We start from the raw sequence: 21,701 nt of genomic DNA, 5'->3' as shown, positions 1-21,701 counted from the left end.
TATCTTTCCCCGTCGATTTTTTTCCTCTCCAGAATAGACAGCCCGGGCAACGGGAACTACCACTCGCAATCATGGCTGACGATGGAATGCTTTTGAACTTCGCTTTCAGCGATAATGTGATTAAACCCGAGGCTAAATTCAAGGGAGGAACATGGCGGGCCCGCCTCTCAGCAAAGAAGCGTTCCCAGCACAAGCCCACCGGCGATGGTGAACCAGGGCAACGAAATGCGGACTCAAAGAACCCCAATAAGATTCAGATCCCCGCCACCTTCAACAGACCCGCGAAGCGACAAAGGACCGACGATTCCACCGCTCCTGGCGGCCGGCCTAACCACCGATCACACTCTCAACAACAGCCACGCCGGCATCCTGGCCAATTCGCCTCCTCGCTTTTCACCAGCAACCCGGAATCTAAAACTGCCGACGAGCCCAAACCTGAAGAAGTGGTGGAAGAGGCGCAGCCGACAAATGCTGCTTTGATTGATGGTATCGATACTTTTACCAGTCTGGGCTTGTCGCCCAGTTTGGCAGCACACTTGCTCACCAAACTGGAGCTGAAGGCACCGACTGCGATTCAAAAGGCTTCAATTGAGCAATTGTTGAAGGAAGAGACGGATGCGTTCATTCAGGCTGAGACCGGTTCAGGAAAGACTCTTGCTTATTTGCTTCCGCTGGTCCAACGAATCATGGATCTCTCGAAGGCGGCAGAGAAGGAGGGTATTCACCGAGACAGACAAGGTGTTCATCGAGATAGTGGTCTTTTCGCGATCATTCTTGCACCCACCCGTGAATTGTGCAAGCAGATTTCTGTCGTTTTGGAGAACCTCCTGCGATGCGCGAACTGGCTCGTCTGTGGTACGGTGATTGGTGGAGAGAAAAAGAAATCCGAGAAGGCTCGTCTAAGGAAAGGTCTCAATATCTTGGTCGCCACTCCCGGACGTCTGGCAGATCATTTGCTCAACACACAAGTTCTCGATGTCAGCAATGTGCGTTGGCTGGTCTTGGACGAGGGTGATCGTTTGATGGATTTGGGTTTCGAAGAGGAGTTGCAGGGTATCGTCAAAAAGCTTGACGAGAGACAGCAGGCCAGCCACATTCCTGGTATTCCGACACGGAGGACTACAGTTCTCTGTTCAGCTACATTGAAAATGAACGTACAACGTCTAGGAGAGATCAGTTTGAAGGATGCAATCCATATTAAGGCGGACCCATCAGATGAGGATGGGGAAGCTCGCACCGACAATGCAGAGGAATCCTTCCGCGTGCCAGCTCAGCTGAAGCAATCCTATGCTATTGTGCCCGCGAAGCTGCGTCTGGTATCATTGACTGCCTACCTCAAACGAACATTCGTTCGGAAAGGTTCCGTCATGAAGGTGATTGTTTTCGTTTCTTGTGCCGATTCGGTCGATTTCCTCTTCGAGGTATTCTCCAGAAAGTATGGCACAAGAATTCCAAAGTCCAAACATAATGATGAAGATGAAGAGGAAAAAGAAAAATTGAAAGAAGAAGAGAAGCAAGAACGCGAGAAGCTCTCTCCTCATGGCACTATTGCTCCTGCCGAGTCCTTTTCCACGCCCACAAATCCCGTCACTATTCATCGACTACACGGTTCGCTGCCACAGCACGTTCGAACCGCCACCCTTGGTTCCTTCTCCAAGGGCAGTGATGCCTCAGTGATGATTTGTACTGATGTTGCCTCCCGTGGTTTGGATCTTCCCAACGTCGACTTGGTCATTGAATATGATCCCGCGTTCAGTTCCGACGATCACACTCACCGTATCGGTCGTACCGCCCGTTTGGGCCGCGACGGACGTGCCTGTATTTTCCTCCAGCCCGGTTGTGAAGAGAACTACGTTGAGATCCTCAAACGTGGCTACCGCGACGGAGGCAAGGCCCTTACCCGCACCGACGCGAACGAAATCTTGAAACGTGGTTTTGGTGCCACTGCCGAATCAACAAGCAAGAACTGGGAAGAGAAGACCACCGACTGGCAGATGGATGTTGAGCGCTGGGCTCTCGATAACCCCGAGTATCTGGAAATGGCTCGTCGCGGATTCCAATCTCATGTCCGTGCTTACGCGACTCATATTTCTGCTGAGCGAAGCATGTTCGACATCAAAGAACTTCACTTGGGACATCTTGCCAAGGCCTTTGCTCTTCGTGACCGACCAGGTAAGATTAATGTGCCTGGTCTACGCCAAGGAAAGGAGGATACGAAGAAGGACTTCAAGGCGGCTCGGAATGGACCTGCTGGTGGTAAGAGGAAGGCCGATGACATGCCTTCTTCGAATGCCGATGAGGCAGCACGGAAGATGAGAGCCAAGATGAGAGAACAGCATGCCGGTGCCAGTGAATTCAACCTGGCTTGATCTTATTCATTGTACAAAAGCATTAGCATTTTTTCGCTCAGTAGATATCCCATAATGAAATTTTCCCATCCTTGGACCCCGCTGCCAACCAATGTTTCTGTCGTATCTTTAGGCTTCTTTGATATTTGAGAGCTGCAAGAGATTGACCCCTATTTTCAACCAGCTTTCCTTGGTTCCCCTCGTCATTTTCAGACGTTTCTTGGCCCCCCGTTTTGACCGGATGTAGAGTTTGTGATAATGGATCAACTTCCCCAAACGCGACCGAGTAACAGCCATCCTTGTGCCATTTCAGGACAGCAAGCTCCTTCAACGTATTCCCCGAGTATACCCTCACCCTGCTGTCCCAGCCAGCAGTCGCAAAAATTCTCCCGTCACTGCGTAATCTCAACCCCTGCTGGCCTGAATGCTTTGTATTCATGGTTTTTAATGGTGTCTCTTCCTTATAGTTGATGACAGGAATGTCTTCAATCATCGGCACAGGATGTTTAATAATCAACGCATCAGCAGAAGATGAGATAAAGCAGTCACGTTTGGGAGAAACGTCGATCGAAAGAACAGGTTGACTATGCGGGCAACTAGCGTAAAGTCGTTCCCACTTCCATGGCTTGGAGAGAATGTTCTCACGCTCAAAATCAGTCGTGGCGAGAGGTCCCTTGTGAGCGAAAACCATAACATGTCCGTCTTCGTAGGCCGACGCAACATAGACATCGCCTGTTGAAGCGACAAAGATGTTGACGGCCATCACCATGCCTGTTTTCACGGCAGGGTCTGACGCGATAGTGGTGAGGCGGAGCTCTGATGGGAGGTGAAAGATATCGATTCCGCCAGAATCCAGTGCGTTGGGGACTGCGAATAGGATGTTTTTTGTTATGGAAGATTGGTCAGTCTGTGCATTATTTGAAGACGAGTCAACCGGTATTTGAACGGATGTCATGGAGAAGGCGCAGAAGTTCAGCGCATTGACAGGCAATGAATGAAGCAGCCATGGCTGGGCCCTCTTTTCCGAGGCTCTTCCTTCAGCTACATCAACTGGGAGAGACTTATCGAGGAAATCTTCATCTCCCGCACGGATATTCCACACACAGAGCTTGTGGTCACGGCCATGTCTATTTTCCCTGGATTAGCATGTACATGTTGCTGATAACCAGAAAGGGATCTTACGTGTATATTAGTGTCCCGCCATTACCGTCGTCAAATCCTTTTACTTCAAGCACCGCGCCCGCGTGTGCCTTCCAGACTGATACGGGGCGTTTGCTGACCAAGTCCCAGATAACAATCCACCCGTTGGCGTCTCCGGAGACGAGCCGCAAGTTTTGGGAGAAAAAATCCAACGCGTGTATTGGGGCTCCGTGGCCCCGCAAAATATAGACAGGAGTAGCTGGGCCATTTGGAACCTGGTGAGTCGGGGTAGCCATGTCCTTTTAATTAGTAGTCGGGTTGACTCTGCTGGGTTTGATGGGACATCCGCCCATAACAGAAGTTACAGAACCAAGCTTTCCGTACCGCCTTAGAGAGCCACCGTACATCTGAGTTCTGGGTCTTCTTCTTGACTCCAGGATTCCGCCACAAAATAAAGAATACAAATGTGCAAGCAGAACCAAAGCTCATAGCTACTGCGGTAGCTGAGCCAACTACCGTGACAAGCACCACAACTCAGCCCACGTCATGGGCGGCCTGCGGGCCGTCGCTTTCTGCGACCTGGTGACCGATCTGATACAACGCCTACTGGACACCGACAAAAAAGTCAACCTGATTGTGTGTGGCACTAGATCTGAATTTCTAGTCCAGCTTTCAGCTGCTATCCGCTCACAACGATCTGAACCAGGCGTTTCACCACGCCATGATTTGCTCTCCAAGAGCATCGGCCTTCTTGCGCACTCGGGCAGGATCCGACTTACTTTCTGTGCATCGCTGGAGAGCCTCAGATCGTATCTCGCTATAATGGATCCGATTGACGGTTGCGTCACAAATTCAGAGATGGGTCCAAGTCCACGGCCATTACTTGCAATTCTGGATCTTGTGGCTTTACATGCTACGACAATGGAGTTTGCGGCTCAAGGTCTGTCGAGAACTTTGGCTGCCGCTGTCGAAGCAGCCTCTCGTGCGGATATGGATTTACTTCTTTGTGAATGTGTCAATGCCGTTATTCCTTCCAGCGCTGAGTGGGGAGGGAAATTATGGGATACCCAAATTCCACTATTGAATGGTTCAGTGCGCATTCGCAGTGAAGGGAATTGGGGCGGACATTGCGTGTCAATCAAGCAAGTTGTCCAACGCTGGTTCATGTTTGATGAGGAGACTCGGACATGAAAAGAAACAGATATAGATTTGTGGGCCAAAGGAGCTAAGGACTGCTAGCATATGAAAACTCCAAATAAAAAAAGATAATGTGCCTGGGTATCCTACAGCCGCCCGCTGAACTCCTGAATTCATACACAACGTCACAAAGCCTTTAGCCTCACAGGGACTTTTCCACCTCGGTGATATAGAGCTTAATATGTGACTCAAGCTTGAGATACTGATCGTGGGCTGCTTGGATCTCGCTCTCGATGTTCTCCTTGAGATCTACCATCTGTAGAACCAATGAATCAGCATAACTCTTAAATTAACACAGTTCCAGAAACTTACCTTCTTCTCTGTTTGCTCAATTCGGATCCGCCTCCGCTCCATGTCACTTTGTTTCTCTGCGCGTTCTTCTCGGAGTTGCTTTTGTACGTTTCGGAGCTCTTCCATCCTAGCTTGTGCAAGCTCTGCCTTTTCTTGGGCGTTCTTGCGGAGATGTTCAATGCGTTCATTCCAGCGAGCCAATTGACGCTGCAAGAGCTTTTCTGTTTGCTCAACCTCTCGTACGCTAGCACCCCGATCAGAGATGGCTTCCTTGTTCCGAGCAGCACGAGATTCTTCTTCATCTTCTTTTTGAATCTCAGTAGAGATATCGTCCAGTAGCTTGACGCATGCTTGTACATCATTTGAAACCACTGTGAAGGAATCCGACGAGGTTTGGAGCGCGCGTGCTCGCTTCTCCATTGCATCAATTTGGGATTTCTCCCGCATGAGATTCTCCGCTAATTCAGTCAAAGACGATTGTAATGTGACCGGGGACTCCAAAACATAAGGGCGCAGCTTTTCAGCTTCCTGTCGGCTTCGAACTGTCCTTTCCGTCTTTTCCTCGAGCTGTTGTTGCCTCCGTGCCCGTTCATTCTTGACACGATCGAGGTTCTCCGCGACCCGTGACTGCTCCCGACCGAGTTCCAATAACCGAGCCTTGAGCTCATCGTTTCGCGCCACTTTTTCGCGTACCTGAACCTCGTTGATTTGTTGTTCCTGTCGCATCTCGGCCAGGCGTTGTTCCATTTCATGGTTTTCGGCAAATAATTCGTCGATACGTGCTTTTGTCTTCTCGGTTTTGTTGAAGTGTTCGTCAATCCTGGGAGTTTGCGATTCGCGGAACCGTACAAAGTTAATAAGGTAGGAGAAGACCTTCACTAGGCGGTCGTGGGTTGGTTTGGTCAGGTCGGTAAAAGTGAAGTCATTAACACCACACTGTCCATAGTAGTATGTTAGCCATATATCCTCCGCAATCCTTGAAACGTGATTAATGCCGCGACGTACCTCCGATAACAGCCTCCGAATACTAATGAAGAATCCCATGAGGTTGCGAGTCTCATTGGGGACAATATCAGGGTAGTCTCCACAGATTTCATCTGCAGCTGCATGCATGCCGGGTTCGACAGTTTCACGGGTGACATTCATGAGCAGCTCTGCAAACCATTCGAAGACCATCTGGATCTGCTGGGGGTTCGGTTTGGCGAGGTCGGCGGTGGTGAATGGAATTCCAATATCGTTGATGCATCCTGCAATCTCTTTATCAGGCTAGGGGCGGGTTAGCAAAAATGCACAATGAGTCGGGTGCTCGAATGTGAGTCTGATCGGGCGTCCCACTGACCAAGCGCATCAATGCATCATTATCGTCTTCCTTTTTGCGCCCGCGATTGTGTTGCTGTTGAGAGCCAGCCATGCTCATGCGGTTGTTGTAAGACATTGCTTCTAAGTCGCAAAACAATTAGAATAAGGTCAAAAGGCCTGACGCTCTGGCCAGAAGGATTGCGACAATTCAAAAGAGGCAGTTGTTGTGGTCGGAGTTGATTGTTTACTTGGGAGAGGAAAGCCCGCACGGCCGACCGCATTGGGCTTAGCGCGTTGCTGGAGGGGCAGCAAAGAGCAAACAGGTCAAACATAGCACCAGCACAAAGAAATCGTGACTCTTCCACATCTAAACTTGGTGTCGTCGTCTTTAGCTCTACGCAAGTACACCAATCCTAACGCCATGTCGACGCCCACAGAGAGGACGGCAGCGCCTGCTGTTTCAAAGCCGTTTGAGTAAGTGACCCCCAATATGCCCAGATTGCAAGTACTCATCCGTGGCGCAGTATCGTCGCGACATACAATGAGCTCCTGCGCTCCGATCCCGATCTTACCATGCCCATTGCGGCCATTGAAGCTTTAGTGCTACTTCTCACACACGAACCGTCAACCACAATCTCCGAGACCCTTGATCTGCTCGCCAAGTCCACAGAGCATCTGAAAAAAGCTATTGCCAACCCAATCGGTCTCTCCGCCGGAACCGATCTCTTCCAACGATATCTGATCACAACATTACAACGACCAGGCCAGCTGGGCCCTGCTGGAGACTTTAAGGCTATCCGAACACACTTGCTGTCCAACGGACGACTTTTTATTCGACGCGCAAAGGAAAGCCGACAGAAGATTGCCGCATTCGGCCGCGGATTCATCCGTGACGGCTGCACGGTACTCACAAATGGTGGTTCTCGAGCTGTGGCATCTTTACTGCAGCAGGTGGCTGATGAGGAAGGTGGTCCCTCTGCTGTGCGCTTTAGTGTCATCTATGTCTTGTCTTCGATTAGCAAGGTCGTTGAGGGACCTTCTGGGGAACCGGAGGGAATGGAAATAGTGCGCGCATTGAGGGCGAAGGGTGTGCCGGTCGCTACTATCCCGGAGTCCGCGGTGGCCTATGCTCTTGGAAAGGCGGATATGGTTATTGTCGGTGCGGAGGGCGTTGTGGAGAATGGAGGTATCGTGTCTCGCATGGGCACCTACCAGATTGGACTTCTCGCCAAGGCTATCGGAAAGCCCTTCTACACGGTTGCTGAGAGCCACAAGTTTGTTCGACTGTACCCATTGGGCCAGTATGACCTCCCTATTGACCAGCATGTGGTGGATTTCAAGACCGAGGAGGATATCGCGCAACAAAGTACACCGCAATCCTCGGTCGATCAAAATGCAGACCGCCCCGTCGAGTTGCCTCTCGAGGACTCTGTCGACTTCACCCCTCCTCATCTGATTTCTGCCCTGATTACCGACAGTGGTGTTTTGACGCCTAGTGCTGTCAGTGAGGAGTTGATTAAGATTTGGTTCTAGACCATATGCCAAATGGAGATGCATATTGAAATTGCACTTCAAACCGGGCTCGAACGCTTTACGAATAAGATGACATGCAGGAGATTTATCGTTCCAGCACGTGGCCGCTTATATATTTCGCCTGTAATAGTTCCTGGGTTTATGAACACATGTGCAGGCGACAAGGGAGCAGTCGCTGCCCACAAAACGCCCCGTGTACAGGGATTTTCTGGATGGTATCTTTCCAAAAAATAACTCACGCGAGAGCTTACGGAACTTGCCCCATCTACGACTGAATATGTTATGACACCCGCTACCAAAAATAAAATTCATCACTAGCGAACGCTGGTCAGCTAAGATATCAATACTACCTAATTCTGAGGAACATTGAATAACGTCAACGCCTATTTGAACGCAAAGATAAAGGTCCGGATCCATGGATGATAATCAACGTAAACACTGGTTAAAGGTTATCACGGCTACATAATACATAATTTCTTCCAAGGTTGAAGTGCTATTTGAACTGCCACTCATAAACATCTTAACATTTTGAACATAAATTCGTAATACATAGTATGTACATCACTCATCAACCGATTCAATTGATGTTGGGTTCGAGACGGAACCAGCCAAATGCAGATACTGTCCTGCTGAAGTGAACGCAACTTGCTCATCTCCTCGAGGTTCCATGGGGTTTCGTAAAAGGGCGTTTGCAAAATACAGCAACTGTTGTCATGTTTTGAAGCGTTGTTTGCACATGTGGGGGTATCGTAGATAGCGGGAATCGGTAAATGGTCATAAGTCATCAGCGATGGAATCACAGGTGAAGATTCGCTGGATATCGTAACCTTGGAATGGGATCGAACTTGTTCCCATTCCTAGGCAAGGTTGCAAATCGAACAAGCTTGGATCAATTTTGCAGCTTACGTGCATTTTCATGAAATGCATGCACTGCACGAGGTCGTTACCTCTGGTCGAGAGTATCCGAGGTCCACATAATAAATACATGGATAGATCACGCCGTGATCCGGTGCAAGACAAACACAGACGATCCCTGGGTTTGTATGGCGGCAAAGGCATACAGGAGTAGATACCCGAGGGCTACGAAGATCCAAAGTAGAGCCATGCGCGCCTTGCCTGTATGCGAGTTGTCACTTTCCAGAGGACCGGCGTAGGTGTTCCTGCGACGCAAATGTTTGCAGTCTGGCTTGGATATACTGCAGGGATGATTGACCCCAAGTCTGGGCACGCGACAGAAGGAAATATGTTGCGAGGAACCGGAGAGAAAAAAAAAACCAAGCAAAAAGCCAATGAGAAGGACGGTGGATATATTTTCAACCTCGAATTGATTCTTTGCGATTTAAAAGTGAGACAATCCCAGCTTGTCTAGGGGGAAAAGAGATAAGAGTCCAGAGTCTAGAGTCAAGCAAAATGCACAGGTAGAATGAGACTAAATGCAAAGAGGAAATTTCTCGTGTTCCCCTCATGACGTTCGTCTAGGGGGTTTAAAACGCGACCAGAATTGACAGGGCTAGAATTTTGTCCGAGATATTCCATCCAATACGAGCTGCGATCCGTGTGTGTGGAAGGAACAGCCGGCCATTGAGGGCGCATTCCGAGTGCAAGTGCAGTCATGCGGGGTTCTCTGGAAAGACTCGTCGCTTCTCTAGGTTTTCAGTGAGCACGTTCGGAGTTCGGGTACTCGATAGGGTATGTAAGCCTGGCTGGCCCTTCTGGACCCTTTTTCTTCTTATGATTCATCTTTCTTGTTTATTTCGAGTTGTGGTGGGTGCTTATTGGCGAGGCTGACATGTGGCATGGATCGCCCTGGCGATCGCTGTGGGTGAATGCTTGACTTGTGGAAGAAGGGAGAGGAAAATTGATTAATGATCCGTCAATCAGAGTCCGGGCCTTGATCCTGGATAAAACATGCAGGGATACGGAGTATGAAGGGTCTGATATCTTTGGAATCCTGACCTGCCAGAATCGAGAGGAACGTTATGACTGCATGGGGGAAATATGTGACGTCTTGATGGTGCCTACTACAGTAGTAGTAGAGAGAAAGGTCAATGCAAATGAAGTTGAGATTTGTGATAACGTGCGAATGTTCGTTCAATCCATGGATGGATAAGCGATCGGGAAAATGTAAGCTTATCGCGATCCATGGATGTAGTGGTTTGTGCTTGGACCCAAATCTACAATTTCACTTCAAAACATTCGAACAAATATAGGACTTCAAGCCAGGATCATCCTTTACCCCGAAAGTGCTGAAGTTATTAAGATCTTCAATAGTATTGAAACCAGCCCATGAGAATCAGATAAACCAGACCTCGGATCCAATCATGGCCCCACAACTCCAACCCCGCTCCAGGTGTGGTTTGCGTTTGCCTGATTTGAATCCAACGAACCTCCAAGACTAGTAGAGATCGATTTCCAGAACTTCCATCTGATTCCCTACTATACCACACTAAACACCCGTGGAACTCGTGGGAAGCCAGACAACCCTGAAATTTTCTTAAACCAAATCAGAAGCACAAGTTGTTGAACTGTGTAACCTAATCCAGTGTCCAGCACTGACATTTACATTTTACATTTTACCTTTTACCTTTCACCTTTCATTTATATTGCCAACACAATCACCAACCTGGACTCTCCAACGCATACACTCGCGGATCCATCCCAAGCGCCTAAAAGCCCAAAACCAAAAACAGAAAGACTGTTTGAAAGAGACAAAGGATCTGGTCCGCAAAGAATGGATGCCCAACCGTTGACCACCCTCCCATCCGAATCCAATCTCCACTCGACCCTCGAATCTACACCGACAAGTTCAACGCCGGCTAGTCCGGATGTCCGCAGCAGTAGCAATAGTGCCGGCTCAAGATTGCTGAAGCGACTCCTCAGCGGACGCGGTAGCCGCAGGTATAGCGTCTTAGAACGGGAGCCGAATCGACTGCGGAAACGTGTCAATCAGTGACAGCGATGTGAGACCGGACGAATAGAGTAAGAAGTGAGGAGTGGTGTTGGACTCTTGGGAGAGGTGAGCGGGACAACACATGGCCCCGCTGTGTGTGACATTTTTTTGAATTTTTTTTCTAGTGATTTTTCCTTCTTCTTTTGGAAATGTGCATACATATGGTTGATTACAATGGGTGGAATGTTGATTTCGTTTTTATTTTGGTGTTTCCGATGTGTACGGATTACTGGAGATGGATACTCCGTAGTCCGCACTCATGTGGACCTCAGATACATGTGTCGGGGACTCAGGGTTGTGCATTTGTGGCGTTGGGATTTACATAGACGTTGGATCTATGGGATTTGGGTACTTTCCGCTCGTTACTGTACCCTATAGGTCATGAACTCACAGTTCGCAACCGATTTTCTAGGCAATTTGAATTTTTCTTCATGGCTTTGTTCTCCTCGAATGAGAAATTAGCAGTAATTAATTTGTTTACGCCAGTGGTGGCGGTGGTAGATTGCATTCGTGCCCAGGTGGCGTTTTCCCGATGGCGTGAGCAGAACACCATAGATACCCTGTCAATATCAATGTACATGTACGGAGGTATTGCAGGTATTGCAGGTATCGCAGGTCCATCACCTTGACCGTAGAAGAGGCCAAGGTGGAGATCCATCCAACCATAAAATATACCAACATGTGTGTGCCTCGGTAAGGTAAGAGGGTCTCGACTTGGAAGGTGAGCAGCCGTGTTTGTTCCCCAAATGCGGTCAGAGCGGGCGTGGCTTTTCATAGGTGTATAGTAGAGAGACTCTGAACAACATGACACCAAATTAAAGGTTCACAATGGATCGAGGCTAAAGAGGGTTAATTAGCAAAGCTCATGGATTTGGCTCGGCAGATGGAGTTAGTGTAGATGCATGCCTAGATACCCAAGGCCAGGATGAATTTCCAGGGCCCGGGGTACTCCTTGCAGCGATCAGAGACATGATCGATAGGAAGGGAAAGAGAGGGGAGGCAAGAGAGAAAAGGCAGCTGGATAGTACACTGTACCAGGTGCGGAGTAAAGAGAGAAGGAGAGAGATGCACTTTGTGGTACTATGACAACCGTACTCCAGGCTCCGATCTGTTTGTCTCGGCAAACAGCGGGGAGCGACTAGTGAATTCTGATCCATTGCGGGATTTCTGAGATCCGCACTTTGCCGAATACATTTTCAAAGCCCAGGCTCCACGACCGTGTGAAACAATGATCGAGGAGACTAGCGTTGTGCGGCAAGGCTCTTCAGGATCAATTTTGTGTCCATCTCAAGGGGAAGAGGGGGAGGAGGGGGATGAGTTCAAAGTGACATATCATATGCGGGTTCTACACATGTGTGATGGATGTAGAGATGTAACATGTACATACTAGTATTAAGGCTGAATGGGAGAGTTTTTTTTTCTTTTCCCCTTTTTTTTACTACAGAAATTCTTTAGAATACAACGTGACCACGAGCTCGTTAGCTTCGAATCTTATCAAAATGTCGTGTGACCATATGTTGACTTTTTAAATGCACGGGTTCTCGTTCAATTCTCAATCGCGGTTCTCGTTTTTGGGGGATTGAGTAAAACATTATGTAAAACAAATCTGTGCATTAGAACCGTGATCTGATCTGATCAGATCAGATCAGATATTTTCATGTTTGTCAGATTTTCCAAATCTCACATTCATGGATTCCCGTCAACTCCATATACAGTATTCCGGAGTTCTTTTCACTACAGAGAACAACTTTCCTGGTCGGCTGTTCGATGACAACATTCCTCCGTGCACGGCTCAGCTCGCAGGCAAAGCGAGGCGACCATGACTAGAGCAAGTAGTAGCTTGTAGCTTTGAGACCCAACGCGGTGGTTTTTCCCGCGGATCCATCTCCACTTCCTCCTATTGCTTTTGTTTTGAACATCCCCCGAGTCCCTGCAGGAGAAGTCGGTAAAGGTGTGCAGTAGAAGAATTAGGGAATTAATTGGTTTGACGGGAGGAAGGATCCATAAGAACCAAAGGGAGGAAGTTGTGGCGTGCGGGTTGGCCAGTCACGAGCCGAGGGTTGCGTAAGATCGACTCCATTCCCGCGTGTCAAGAGGAACAATTGAAATGGGATTACGGAGTAAAATGGGTTAAATGGGATTAAGTGGGATTAAGTGGAATCAAGTGGCATTGAAAAAGTGGAATCAATTGGGATTGGAGGAGGAAGAGGGAAAGAAGAGGGAAAGAGGGACCCACTGGCTCAACGGTTAGTTTCCGGTCTTTTCAGGCACGCGCACACTGCACGAGATCGGGTAAATACAGATAGATTACTTACGGAAATGATACATGAGATTTGGATGCTATATACAATTCACGCAACATTTGAATAAATCGATGCATCCATATAGATATAGTAGGATGCAATATATCCCATTAGAATAATACGTATCCCAAGTTCAACATAGAAGAGATCCGAGGACGAACGCTTCTAGACTTGTATAATGCAAGGTTGTACTCGGTATCGATGTTGTTCAAGTGGATTTGTTTTTTTCTTTCTAAACCATCTCTCCACAAATACTCTTTTTTACTCTTTTTTTCTCTTTTTTTTTTTATTTTATTTTCCCAAATGACGGAGATTGTCGATCTCCAAAGGAATCAATATTGCCCTTTATTATTGATAATATTCGTGCTACTTTGCTCCTAACCCAGGTACCGTAGGACCGGAATTCCATACTTAATTTCTCACCTGCGTCAGGTACCAGGTACCTGTGTGACTGTAAAAAATAACTTACTCTGTAACTAAGTAAGATTCTATATGTAAAAGTTTTATTTTTAGGCGGAGATTCATCAAAACAAGCGGGAAATTACATTTCGAGAATTCGTGGTCTGGGCCCTCAATGTCCATTACTCTCGATTTTTGTTTTCTTCTGCGCTGAACACCTTTTTTTTCTCTCTTTTTTCTCTCTTTTTCTCTCCTTGTTTTTTTTTTCTCTACTTCATTCATTCCCTGTTGGTTTTTCTTCCAACGCCACTCTGGGTTGTTGACATTCGCTTGCGCCCCCCTTTCGCCCCAATCCTTTTTATCTTACCCCGTGGTTGTTTTGTTACTCTCTTTGCCAATAAACCTAAACCCACTTTATGACGACGGTGGCCCTGGCTTGACTTCGCCGCTATTTGCTTTTTCTTTTGTTGTTTAAACCTTTTTTTCTCCATTTCAGTCTCCACTCGTTACAAAACCAAAAGAAAATCTCCATGACTTCAGTTCGACGCTCTTCCACACCTCTCTGCGACCACTGATTCGTTTTCGGGGCGTATCCCGCATTCGAGCGTTATGGCGATATGGCCATTTGGTCGGAGCAATAAGGCCAAGCGGCATACCATCCAAGTGAGTCCGGATGAAGCCGCTGCCTTGCAGTCATCCATCGCGAATGACCCGCTAGCTGCTGCCGCCGCCGTTGGTATCGAACCCACGTTGGGCCGCAAACCTTCCCTCCGGCCCTCCAAGCGTCAAAACAACAATCGTCTGTCACGAACCGGTGAAGAGGTCGCTAGCTTAAATGCTGGCCCTACTCGTTCCTCGTCCCAGCGACAACGTCCCCTATCATTAGCCGAACGTCGATTATCACAAATGAGTTCTGACCGCGCCGACCCCGATGTCCCCCAGCGGACCGAATCGTTATTGCGGAGCAAGAACCAAAATGGCCCCAATAAACTCCGACGGCGTCTTAGCAAGCGTAAGGCGCACGAGATCATGCGTGAGCGTGAAATTCGCATGCTGTCCTCCACACCGATCGACATCCCGCGTCGAACAGGTCAACCTGACTACAATATGATGGATCACCGGCGCCGGAAGCAGCCTGGAGGCCGACTCGCCCGCTACCAGTCGGATGTCAGCTTATCTATTCGAGACTCTGCGGCGTCGTCCATGTCAGATTTAACAGATCCCTACACCTTCAAAGTCAACGCGTTCGCGGCGTTGACCCCTCGACCCGTGGTTCGTTACGTCGAAGCGCCACGGGCTCCCACGGCTCGAAGCAGCAACCCACCCAAAGATCGACTACAGAACCTTACCACATCGGAGGAGGATCTTTATTATTCTAAGCGGCGAGTAAATGAGTTGGCCGATTCGCTGGATGCTAACACGCTGCGGGAGTTGATGGACCGAGATCGTCGTCGTCGGGAAAAGAAGCAAATTGATGATCAGGAGAGGCTACGACGAAAGTTACAAGAAAGAGCCGACGCACAACAAGCGCAGGAGGCACGCGAGGCTGAGGAAGCTGTGGCTGCTGCCGCTGCTGCCGCTGCTGCGAGCGAGGCCGCCCTCGCTGAAGACCCTCAACCGGCCATGGAGGATATTGCGGAGGTTCACATTGACGAAGAAGAGGATGAATCAAAAGCAGATGCTGCCACCGGGGCCGACACGATCGAAGATAGTGTTCCGGTCGTTGAAAACACTGGCGAACCCTCCATCCGTGAACATAGGCTGGCGGCACGCTCGAGCTTTGCTCCCTCACACGAGATGGGTATGTCCCGAACAACACTTTCGCCCTCCCACTCGTCCGTCCGCCACGGCATCAGTAGCCCCAGCCATTCTCAAACCTTTGGAGTGGGTTCGAATTCTGACCTCTCAGAACGTCGATTATCTGATACCAGCGGGCGCCGTGGAAACACCATCACACACCTGTTCCGTCGTGGCTCTTCTCGCCTCAAGCGTCGTTACCGGGAGCATTTCCAGGATTCTGCACCATTGGCATCCAATCCTTCGAATGAATCTTTCTACAGAATCCAGACCCAGTCTTCCCCTCCTCCAGCATCTTTAATCACCCCTCGCGCATTCATTGCCACGGGCACCGTCAAACGCGCCCAATCCAAATTCACCGAGCACTTTGGCGACGAGCCAATGTCTCCCCCGGACTCGCGTTTGCAGTCTCCCGATATCCCCGAAGAGGTACCCGAATCCTCACTGGAGCACGACCAGGATACCTTTCTACAAGGCCCCACCCCGAGTGCCAGTATGGATATCGTCAACCCTCGTCGACGCCACCACCTGTCGTTGGCTGAAAGCTTCGATGCCGATTGCGACAACGTGCCACTTTCCCAGTCCCTGGCCTCTATCGACTCAGAAGGCTCGTGGATGTCTGGGCAGTTCTTCCGCCGAATGCACCAGAAACCCAGCAGCCCCGTCCGTACCACAATGAATTCCTTCGGTCCCTCCAACCTAGATGACACCGAGATGTTCGATGAAGCACGCGAGTCTATCGACTCGCGCTGTAACGTGATGGGCGAGCCAGATCTTGATAATGAACTGGTCAGCACGAAGCCCGACACAGCGGACGAAATGTGGCACAGCGAGGTCGGTCGCCGGCCTGTTCTTGTCAACCCGGTATCTCGACCAAAATCTAATCAGGGGGCACTGCGATGCATCCCCTCTTTGGCGCCAATATCAGGCGAAGAGGACTATAGCCCCGTGAGCCCTATGGAGGAAGAGAACCTTGAGAATCTCCCCCGACGTGTGGTCAGTGTCCACGGCATAATCGACCATGTTTAAATCCGGTCTGTCCCACTGGAAACGACGGTTGTTTTGAAATATCTCTAATGCTTTGCTCCCGATCTGTTTTATTATCTGCTCTTGAGCTTGGGTCCTTGGCCCAACAGGCATAGTATGTTGTTTCGTACATAGCCCGACTTTCTTTAGATTTTTTTTTCCCTTTGTTCCATTTCTTTTGTCTTTGAGAACCCCCCCTTTCCGATCATCTGCACAATGTGCCGCTCCGTTACTGTCATGATCCCCATGATGTGTGACGTAGGATGGCCTCCCCTCAAACACTCACCTTGTTGACCTCCCCCCAGCCCACGACATCCTTACCCCCTCCTACCCCCTCGACATGCTGTGCTCGTCGTTCCCAACAATTTTGTTTCTCGATTAGTTGATACCCCCCATCTGCCCCGTGCTTTTTAAGCCCTGCTAGACGCATAAAATCCATGTCGTGTGTTTTGATAGCCCCCGATTGGCTTCCTTCCCATCCGTTCGACTTCTGAGAACCCCAGTTTATCAGCACTGGAACGGTTTGCGTTGGTTAGCATTGGTCTTTCTCCCTTCCCAAAACTTGTTTTTAATATACCCCCAATTCTACTTTTCATGCATTGCGCCGGATGACATCCTCTCCTGCCCATTTGTGATTCCATTCTGCTAGATCTTCTCTTTTGATTCTTTGGTACGATTCCCTGGCACATCCTTATGATCAGACGTGGAATGGTATCGATGTATATAGTTGTTTCTCTTATGTATGGATAACGAAGTGGCGACCGAGCCTTCGGCCTTTGGATTACGGTGTTTGTACTATATATTCGGTATTTGATATTGTGCATGAAGATGCGAGAAAATGCCAGCAAAAGCCATGCATTCATCGTTGCATCACTTATCATTACAAATCGATCATTCTCCAAGCCTCTACTCAGTACTTAAATTTCTAACATTAATATCACCAAGCATGGTGTATAGCTCTCCTTAGTAAGTGCTTGTAGTCACTTGTCCAGACTGAATCCAATTCGTAAGCACCCGAGCACGTCATTCAATACTGCCAGATTCCACCGCCCACCTCTCCTTTCTTCAACAGAACGACGCCTCTCAATTGGCCCAATTTGATCCTCGACAACGCTAATCCGGAATTACCACCATGTCTATCGTAAGTCACCATACACCGCTAGGCCTGGCGCAACCTGGGAACTGGCTTCCTTGGTAGTATAATCAGGGGGGCGCTGCATGAGCCTTACGGTGCTATTATTCAGCCCTCCCAAATTCTACTTACCTAAGCTCCGGCGGCCGGATCGTCATGGGCCTATAAAGAAAGCCCAAGCTGCCCCTCTGCCCCTCTTCATAAAATCCAAAGACTTATTCCCCACCAGATCAACCCTCTCCGCCTCGCTCGTCTACCTCTGTCCCGCGCCACTTCTTCGCTGCTCCGTTCCTCAGTCTCTCAACGTACTCCCTTCGTCGCAACTCCCCTCCGAACCTTTTCTTCCACTCCCATCCCTCACTTCTCATACTCTATTCCCAAAATGGGTGGCAAGGTTATCAACATTAAGACGTGAGTTTTTTCCTCTTACTCGTTCTTCGATTTTGGTTTTTTTTTTGGGGGGGGGGGGGGGGGGGGTTTGTTTTGTCATGATCGCAGCGCAGAAATCGAAATAAATCATTGAATGACGTGGCTAACTAATGTGTTTCTGTTTCACAGCGCTGCGGAATACAAGCAGTTGGTTACCGACGCCAAGGAGCCCGTTGTCGTCGACTTCTTCGCCGTCTGGTGCGGTCCCTGCAAGGCCATCTCCCCCGCCATTGAGAAGTTCTCCGAAGCCCACGAGCACGTCAAGTTCTACAAGGTTGACGTCGATGAGCTGTCCGATGTTGCTGCCGACAACGGTGTCTCCGCTATGCCTACATTCCTCTTCTACAAGAACGGCGAGCTCCTCGAGACTGTCCGTGGTGCCAACCCTCCTGCCATCCAGAAGGCTGTCGCCGCCGTCGCTGCCCAGTAAATGTTAGATTGTGAAACTTGCATGGAGGATTCGTCTTTTTTTTTTGTTGGATAAAGTTTTATTTGGAGGACAATTCATTCTCCGGGTCTAGGGACCCTTGCCTTTGTTGATTCACATTATGCAACATTTTTTTCTTTTCCTGATCTTGATATTGATTTCGTAGTCAATTTGGACTCTATATTCGAGCTTTGTTCAGCACCAACATTGAATACTGTACATGTATGCGCGAATCAATATCTCGTGTTCCACAGTGTAGATCTACTACACTTACATAGTTCATGCGTCATGCATGCAAGAGAAGGGAATTTTCGCTCCAACGACTGGCCTGCAGCTGCGGACGCATGCACGAAAAGCTTGGGAGAAATCCCCGTCTGCACATGTGAGATTGAGTCTTCGGATGCCCGAAAGCCAAACACGCCGTGTATATGTACTGCGCTACCTACGTTGAGAGCTCCGGGACTTTCTTCCGCCTCAGACAATTGATGCAGAGATATAGCTAGCATTTGAAAACACGGATCCCAGCTTATACATCAATTGATACTCTCAAGTGCTACCATCTACTACCAGGTACTAAATGATCACATTTTCCAGCACTATGTCAACTTTATCTAGATTCACAATGTCATCCAAGTTCATTCAAATTATCAACCAGGATTGGAAATCAACTCAAAAAAATCTGAACAATACTTGCTCGAAAAAGCATCCTTCTCCATCCCGCCAAGCATACAATCAAAATCCACCTCCATCTGCTCATCCTGTCCCCTTAACGCACCCAGATCCCCCTCTCCCTTCGATCGTTTCCTGGGCGTAAACAAAGCCAAAGCCGCATCAGCCCGCCAAGCGACTGTATCCGTTTGTGATCTTGTCCGAAGCTCCCACTGCCGCTGCAAGCTGATAAGCAGATCTTTCGCTCGCTGAGCACTTTTCCACGAAAGGGAAAACTCATCCAGGGCCCTGAAGCACGTGTTCAGGTGGAACGAGATATCTTCGTTTGACTTGGTCGAGTGGTTTGATACTGCGGCGAAGAGAAGGAGCAGGATGGCGGAGGAGGTTACGGAGACGGCTTTGACGTTGATAAGCCGGAGCGTGTAGCGAGTTTCGTACATTGTGAGGATTTTGGATATGGCGATGGCGGATTGGATGCACATTTCGCGGGCGTGCGTGTAGCCGGGGCCTTTTGGGGGTTGGGGCTGGAGGTGGCTTTTGGACATCCAGGGTCGGTGGGCGTAGATTATGTTTTGGTGGTATTGCATGCTGTTTTTTGAATACATCTTCTGGGTTATCTTCGACTCGTCATTGTAGTTTTAGGGGGTGGGAGTTACTGAGTATAAACGTCTTTGACTTACTGGAGAAGTAGCACATGCGGAAGATATGGCGTTGTGAAATCGCCAAGATTGATCTGTAATGTAGGTGGAAGCTTGGCTTTCCACTTGCGAAGCTCGGAGACAATCTTTGCGTTCAGCTCCTGCAGGACGTCTTTCGAGATCTTTGATGTACCATATCTGTATTGAAGATTGATTAAAGGTCAACCAGAGTAGCTTTCAAGGTGCAGATGATTTTCTTACAGTATGTATCCACACGGTGCCATTAGCTCACAGAGAGAGACTAGCTGCTGACCAATAGCTTCTTTATTGTCCAGCAAGCCAGAATCTGGTCCGAAAAGCGTCGATGAATCGTAGGGCACCCATTGACAATGTCCCCTGAGGCCTGTAATTTGCCGGGGCTTACCAACCGTCACATCCTCCATGCTAGTGCGAAAAGGTCTCCCTAGATGGAATCCTAACTGGCTATAAAGAACTGTTAGAATCACTATGGGCAGAACGAATTGGAAAAAATAAGGACGGCGAACTGATCAACAATATATGCAGTCCAGAAGACGTTGCGGCGAATATCCGCATTGGCGACCGATATTGACCCTTGAGATACGTAGCTCGACATATCGAGGTGCAGAGCAAGATCAAATGCAAGCCGTAGTGCCATTCCTGAAGCAGGTGCTAATTAGCTTTTTTTCTCTTTGGTTCCTGGCAGTCATTTCATAGGCATAGATAAAACCTGCCACTGTAAAGCCAGCCTCGGGCATCCTTTCCGTTTCCTATCTCATGGTTGCTGAGAATGACTAGTGCTTGAACTGTCGCCACGCAAGGTCTGTCCAGTTCAATCTCGAGTAGCGATTTTGCACGATCACCGAAGAACTCGACGAGTGTTTTTGGAAATGTGACAAACGTCGGATGATATCGGGATTCAAAAGCGCTGCCAAGTGCACACCTTTGCAGGGTTATCAGTGATAAATAAATAAATAGTTAAGAGATCTGGGATGCAAGGAACTCACATCGCGTTCCGTAGCGCTTCTGAGTAGAAAGGTGTGTCTTCCATATTGTTCCATTTAATCTGTGCTTCTTCGTAAATGTGTCGATCAACAACGTGGAATGTGGGATCTTGCCAGCTAAAGTAGAGGCCAAGAAGATGGGCTTCCAATGATGCAGGTATCTCGTCATTTGATTCAGAACTGAAAGTAGTGATCTTGCGCTCACTCTCATCGCTGTCAGAAAGCTGCATGTCTTTCAAATTAAATGTGGACGTTGGGCCATAGAAACGCGTCGATCCTCCAGGTCCAATTTTTAAGGTACCAACACAGTCTGATATCTCATCGACTAGGCCCTCAATGTCGGGTGACCTCGTTGGTTTTTCAAGAGGAGTGGAAGCATCATTGCTACGAGAGAGACCGGTAGAGGATAGCTGACTAGGAATTTGCTCCTCCGGTCGTACACCGAGACCATCTTGTGGCGAAGAGTCTATGATGTGCTGGAGGTTCGATGTAATAGGTGGATTATATCCACCAACGCCTAAATCGAAATCCCAGGCGTTCAAAATGGAGTCCGGGCTATCTTCGGATATACCTGTCTCATAGCCTTCGAAATGAAGGTCATGCGACCGGTTGGAGAAACCGACACCGGAGCTCCCCGTGAAGATATTGTGGCCTGGATGAGGAGCGGAAAATGAAGGGAATTCAGTGTTTTGTATTAAATTCGGAGGCGTGGCAGCTTTTTCAGAATGCGGCACTGGAGCAACTGCTTTTTCCTTCATCCCCAGCGTGTCGAATACTGTTCGCAGTGTCGCATGTTGTTCATCAGACATCGTGGGGGCTTGAAGTCCATTTTCTTGAATGAATTGGCACAGTTGATCCACTCTTCTTGATAACAGCTCTATTGCGACACGCAGTGGTAGTCTTGTGAGTAGTAACATTAGCGTTTAATATCACCAAGAGTTGTGCGCCTAGAACTCACTTTCTCTTGTCAAAAGCTTGATAGCGACAATCTCTCTTTTTAGTAACACAGTGAGAGCATGATGGCGATTTTCCATCACACTATATAGCACGTCATATTCTCCACGTTAGTTCCGCGTTCCAGTAAAAAATAATAATAGAAGA

The 21,701-nt window shown here is 48.7% G+C and overlaps 9 protein-coding genes across 9 annotated transcripts; 6 read left to right on the top strand and 3 right to left on the bottom strand.

Moving 5' to 3' along the window:
* Window positions 1-71: 71 nt before the first annotated feature.
* Window positions 72-2,369, top strand: dbp7 (putative ATP-dependent RNA helicase; the record flags this gene model as incomplete). Its single annotated transcript, XM_057161848.1, has 1 exon — window positions 72-2,369. One exon carries the CDS (start codon window positions 72-74, stop codon window positions 2,367-2,369), a length of 2,298 nt encoding a protein of 765 aa, XP_057025133.1.
* Window positions 2,370-2,406: 37 nt separating this feature from the next.
* On the bottom strand, window positions 2,407-3,784 carry N7466_002449 (WD40 repeat domain-containing protein; the record flags this gene model as incomplete). The annotated part of the gene is made up of 2 exons (XM_057161847.1): window positions 2,407-3,475; window positions 3,531-3,784. The coding sequence occupies 2 exons, from the start codon at window positions 3,782-3,784 to the stop codon at window positions 2,407-2,409; spliced, it is 1,323 nt and encodes a 440-aa protein (XP_057025132.1).
* A 250-nt stretch (window positions 3,785-4,034) lies between these two features.
* N7466_002448 (uncharacterized protein) lies at window positions 4,035-4,679 on the top strand (the record flags this gene model as incomplete). Its single annotated transcript, XM_057161846.1, has 1 exon — window positions 4,035-4,679. The coding sequence occupies one exon, from the start codon at window positions 4,035-4,037 to the stop codon at window positions 4,677-4,679; it is 645 nt and encodes a 214-aa protein (XP_057025131.1).
* Window positions 4,680-4,827: 148 nt separating this feature from the next.
* nuf2 (kinetochore-associated Ndc80 complex subunit NUF2) lies at window positions 4,828-6,414 on the bottom strand (the record flags this gene model as incomplete). Its single annotated transcript, XM_057161845.1, has 4 exons — window positions 4,828-4,941; window positions 4,998-5,912; window positions 5,982-6,242; window positions 6,316-6,414. Coding segments are annotated over 4 exons (1,389 nt in total), but the record flags the coding sequence as incomplete, so codon positions are not given.
* Window positions 6,415-6,696: 282 nt separating this feature from the next.
* N7466_002446 (translation initiation factor eIF2B subunit alpha) lies at window positions 6,697-7,808 on the top strand (the record flags this gene model as incomplete). The annotated part of the gene is made up of 2 exons (XM_057161844.1): window positions 6,697-6,749; window positions 6,800-7,808. The coding sequence occupies 2 exons, from the start codon at window positions 6,697-6,699 to the stop codon at window positions 7,806-7,808; spliced, it is 1,062 nt and encodes a 353-aa protein (XP_057025129.1).
* A 2,731-nt stretch (window positions 7,809-10,539) lies between these two features.
* N7466_002445 (uncharacterized protein) lies at window positions 10,540-10,761 on the top strand (the record flags this gene model as incomplete). The annotated part of the gene is made up of 1 exon (XM_057161843.1): window positions 10,540-10,761. The coding sequence occupies one exon, from the start codon at window positions 10,540-10,542 to the stop codon at window positions 10,759-10,761; it is 222 nt and encodes a 73-aa protein (XP_057025128.1).
* Window positions 10,762-14,069: 3,308 nt separating this feature from the next.
* On the top strand, window positions 14,070-16,286 carry N7466_002444 (uncharacterized protein; the record flags this gene model as incomplete). The annotated part of the gene is made up of 1 exon (XM_057161842.1): window positions 14,070-16,286. One exon carries the CDS (start codon window positions 14,070-14,072, stop codon window positions 16,284-16,286), a length of 2,217 nt encoding a protein of 738 aa, XP_057025127.1.
* Window positions 16,287-17,415: 1,129 nt separating this feature from the next.
* Window positions 17,416-18,274, top strand: N7466_002443 (thioredoxin family protein; the record flags this gene model as incomplete). The annotated part of the gene is made up of 3 exons (XM_057161841.1): window positions 17,416-17,424; window positions 17,645-17,826; window positions 17,974-18,274. 3 exons carry the CDS (start codon window positions 17,416-17,418, stop codon window positions 18,272-18,274), a joined length of 492 nt encoding a protein of 163 aa, XP_057025126.1.
* Window positions 18,275-18,918: 644 nt separating this feature from the next.
* Window positions 18,919-21,409, bottom strand: N7466_002442 (fungal specific transcription factor domain-containing protein; the record flags this gene model as incomplete). Its single annotated transcript, XM_057161840.1, has 6 exons — window positions 18,919-19,528; window positions 19,621-19,776; window positions 19,840-20,061; window positions 20,124-20,256; window positions 20,334-20,539; window positions 20,604-21,409. The coding sequence occupies 6 exons, from the start codon at window positions 21,407-21,409 to the stop codon at window positions 18,919-18,921; spliced, it is 2,133 nt and encodes a 710-aa protein (XP_057025125.1).
* Between the last annotated feature and the right edge of the window lie 292 nt (window positions 21,410-21,701).

The sequence above is a fragment of the Penicillium verhagenii genome, assembly GCF_028828195.1.
Source record: "Penicillium verhagenii strain IBT 33310 chromosome Unknown utg000003l_segment0_segment0, whole genome shotgun sequence".
In the NCBI taxonomy this organism is placed as follows: domain Eukaryota; kingdom Fungi; phylum Ascomycota; class Eurotiomycetes; order Eurotiales; family Aspergillaceae; genus Penicillium; species Penicillium verhagenii.
The sequence above is the reverse complement of the archived record's forward strand: the minus strand, read 5'-3'. Positions and strand labels throughout refer to the sequence as shown.